The 4,252-nt window shown below is 39.9% G+C and overlaps 1 protein-coding gene across 1 annotated transcript in view; it reads right to left on the bottom strand.

Moving 5' to 3' along the window:
- The window catches only part of LAMA4 (laminin subunit alpha 4), a gene marked incomplete at its 5' end in the record, with an annotated part of 175,128 nt that overhangs the window by 37,360 nt on the left and 133,516 nt on the right, over positions 1-4,252 (bottom strand). Inside the window, 2 exons of the mRNA XM_030886727.2 lie at positions 244-386; positions 1,270-1,401. Of these exons, the coding sequence (XP_030742587.1) occupies positions 244-386; positions 1,270-1,401 (275 nt within the window). The remainder of the gene's footprint in view (positions 1-243; positions 387-1,269; positions 1,402-4,252) is intronic.

The raw sequence follows: 4,252 nt of genomic DNA on the forward strand, positions 1-4,252 counted from the left end.
AAAAAAAAAAAAAGACTATGTTCTAGATTTGGTCAATAAGTACTAAAGAAACTGTAAGTCATATCGACTAGATGCTAATTTAAGGGTTCAAGAGGCTGGCATCAGGGAACCTGCGTGCATAAATGACTGTGCATCTAGCATGACTGGTAGGAGGAAGTGGTGGGAGAGCTTAAACCTCAAACTTGGCTTCTGAAAGCTGAACAGCCATCGCAGTACACTGTTTCACAGCAACAACAAACTTACCTGGACTCTAGGATTTCTGGGGGCGCCCCACCAATGTAGATATCTGTAAATGGTATTTTCCTCTTTTCATTATCGATGCTCTTCACATGCCGTCTATCAACGACTAAGATCATCTTCTTATCATTGTGGTAAATGATTGAGATCTGAGAGGAAGAACATGCACGGTGTCATGACCCACTCTGAATCATCGGTTTTTGGAAGACTGCGATGTATGTTATTTAATTTTGAGTATAACAGTCACTCTTTTGTGTCCTTGCACTTTGATCACAAAAATTGGGAAGAATTTTTTTCCTTCTTACGTACATGCATAAAAACCCTTGCTTAGGCAATCAGCAATTCCATTTTCTGGTGAAGTCTGTTTATATGGAAAGGATATTTTTTTTGTCATGAGACCTGCTGTTTTCTTTTCTCCTTTCTGAGAGATTTGGGGAAAGAATTGTAAGCATGCACCTTCTGAGCTGTGGTGGGCGTGTCACAAGGTATTGTCTTTGGGGACATGCGAGCCCTTGAAATTGCTGTTGACAGAGAGGTACAGAAGGATCCCTGAGGAATACTATTTGTGATAGTGGCATTGCTGGAGCCTTTTGGCCAATGGAATAATTCAAAACGATCTTCCAGTGACTCTTTTAATCTAAACACTCATATGACAAAAATATCCATTCTTTTAAAGCAGTGGGTCTCAAGCTTCCTAATGCCACTACCCTTTAATACAGTTCCTCATGTGGTGGTGACCCCCAAACCTCAAATTATTTTCGTTGCTACTTTATAACGGTAATTTTGCTACTGTTCTGAATTAGGTGACCCCTGTGAAAGGGTCGTTTGACCCCCAAAGGGGTTGCAACCCACAGGTTGAGAACCACTGTTTTAAGCAAATGTTATTCTCGGATTGAGTAGTTGAGTTCCCTTCAGTAATTCTTTAGATGTGAAAATGCTCACTTTAATTACTATCTTGTCTACCTCATGGGACTTCCTCACTAGAAAGCAGTTCCAAGAACAAAAACAAACTACAATTATGATCACTGGTACCTCGTGGTATTTGGCATCATTAATCTTCGCTTTCTTCAAAGTGTCTTCAAGATGCACAGGCCCACTGCTGAACCCAAAGTCATAGGCGATACGGAGGAAGCCACTGCGCATTTCCAGGCTGAAGAACATGCTCTGTGGAGACGGAGGAGCAAGAAGTGAGCATCTGAAATTGGTAAACCGGAGATTTAACTGAACCTGAAAGATAAGCATGTTCTTCATTCTTGCAATTACTGAAAGATGAGGGAAATCTCAAGAAATTATTATTATGAAATGGAATGTGTTACTACTTCCCTAGGAGCGGCTATTTCTCATATTGATAGTGTAGATAACGAATGACTATTTACGGATGTTTTAAAACAGCTGCCTTAAAAAGTTCTATAAATGAACAGATTGTTTTAACTCTACATTAATTAACTTTTTAAAATTCTTGAAATTAATGGATCATGTGTAGTCTACTGCCTTGTGTTTACGGGACTTAAAAACATCATAGTAGGCCAATAGATGTAAACGTATTCATTTTTCCCCCCAAAAGAGTAATACTGAAACCTAATTTACCGGTACGCTGAGAAGAATTCCCCCCAAAATGACTGACAAATACTTTTACAAAAGGAAGGTTATTTATGGATAGTTTTGAAACACTGAATTCAATATTAATAAATATGAAGTTACTATGCGATGGGATCACATGATGTTCTAGAGGCAAAGTAATTCTGTAGACTAAGGAATTTAATGGGTAGATTTGTTTGTTTTTAGAAGTTCAGAGTTACAACGAATCAACAGTTACATACCTAATGGAAACATTGGGTGTCACGGGAAAGGACCCGTTCTTTAGAAAATATCTCACGAGTGGAACTGCTTACTCCTCGGAGTGTGGCAAGCAACCCAATGGGAAGGGAATATTTCAACTTCCTTTTGTACTTATTTTAAAAATCTAGAGAAAAATTAACGTGTGGTTTTAATGTACTCGCATTCAATGTAATTTTGTTGTTGTTGTAATGTAGTGGCTTATGTGTTGCTATGCCACTAGCTTTTCAAAATACCAGCAGGGTCACCAAGGTGAACAGGTTACTATGGGACTTCCAGACTAAGAAAGACCGGAAAGAAAGCCTGCGGATCTACTTCTGAAGGCGAACTCACGCAATCTTATGGATCATAAGACATATCTTCTGACTTACTTTCTTTGGCCACATGATCAGGAGGGATCATTGTGGGAGACAGACATAGTGTTTGGTGAAGGAGAGGGCCAGTGAGTTTGAGGGAGACCCTGGTTGAAATGCACTGGCGCAATAGGTGCAAAACAGATCTGTGGTGCTGGTGATCATGAGGCTGGCACGGGATGGGGCAATGTTTGGTTCTGTGAGATATAATATTACCATGAGTTGGAGTTGATTCAGTGCCAATTAGCTATATTTCTGTTCAATCTATGGACTAGCCTTGTGCCTTCACTTCATCCCTATGTCCGTCTTTCATAGAATTCACATACTATGTGAGACTTCTTGGGTGGTTCCTCTCAAGGGTTGATGGCGGCCCCTCACCTATTTCTTCACTTCCAGTCTACTATTACAGCTCTGTAAGCTTGGTTCCCACAGAGGTGCAAAGGGTACACATTGGGTTGTGATCTGCCTGGTTGGCAGTCCAAAATCTCCAGCATCTCTGCTCCACAGAAAGACTGGGCATTCGACTCCTATAAACAGTCTCAGAAACCCCCGTGGGGGGCACTCTGAGTTAGCATGGACTCAATGGCAGGGAGTGAGTGAGGTTTGGTTACATGGGTTTATGGGTGATATGACACAAATGATAACACATTTACAATGATTTCTTAGTGTGATGCTGAGTGAAATAAATATCTTTTGAGATACATAGATGGTTGGTGGTTATTTCCTATGAATTACTAAAAATACAGTCCAGTATAAAGAAGAGGCACACATTTTACTTTATAAAACCACTCTCTAAATTTGCTGACTTTTATTTGTGGTAACAAATGTTATTTCAGTAATATCAAATCTACTAGTTATTTAAAAAAATGCTGTAATCATAAGTCAAGGGTACTATTTTTGCAATGGATAAAAAAAATAACAACAACAAAAAAGAAACACACACTCTGAGGAGATGAGTTTTAAAGAGATGTTTGGAAAATTTCCTAATGTTATTTTGCTGAAGAAAATAAATGTAAGTATACAACCTTAAAAAACAACAACATTACAGGCTCTGAGTAACTTACAAAAATGACATTAGGAAAGAGGGAACTGTATCAGTTAAATTTCAAATAAAACCTTTGCTAATTTTCTCATTTGCTGGTTTCTTGTGTTGTGATAGCTTGATATTACTGTCAGTCTCATAATTTGAAGTTCCTGAGTTCTAATCGCAGAGGGGTTCAAGGAGCCCTCGTGGTGTAGTGGTTATGTGTGGGGCTGCTAACCACAAGGTCAGCAGTTTGAAACCATCAGATGCTTCTCCATAAAAAGATAAGGCTTTCTACTCCCACAAAGAGTGACAGACTCAGAAACCCACAAAGGGATGGGGGTGGGGAGCAGATCTATCCTGTTCTAGGGTGTTGTTGTGAGTCAGAATTGACGTGAGGGCAAGTTTCAGTGAGTGATGCTGGAAGCTATGCCACTGGTTTTTCAAATACTACCAGGGTCTCCCATGGACAGATAGGTTTCAGCAGAGCTTCCAGACTAACACTAGGAAAATGTTCTTGAAACTCTCCTTCTAAAAATGATTGAGCCGTGAAAACCTTATGACTAGCACCGGGACACTGTTTGGTATGGTGCTGTAAGGTTGGCCCTTCACAGTGAAAGGCGTGCAAAATATGCCCGGGGAAGAGTTGCCTTCTCCACATAAAGTTGCTCTTCATACTGTGGTCTGCATAAAGCGGAAACAGAGCCTACCTGTGCTTTATTTATGACACACAGGTACTCAATTGTGTGCATCATAACAAGCTATGGATACCTTTGGAAGAATGGAAATTACAGATCACTTA

The sequence above is a fragment of the Echinops telfairi genome, unplaced genomic scaffold (genome assembly GCF_000313985.2).
Source record: "Echinops telfairi isolate 266 unplaced genomic scaffold, ASM31398v2 ScPeMD7_3533;HRSCAF=4204_0, whole genome shotgun sequence".
NCBI lineage: Eukaryota > Metazoa > Chordata > Mammalia > Afrosoricida > Tenrecidae > Echinops > Echinops telfairi.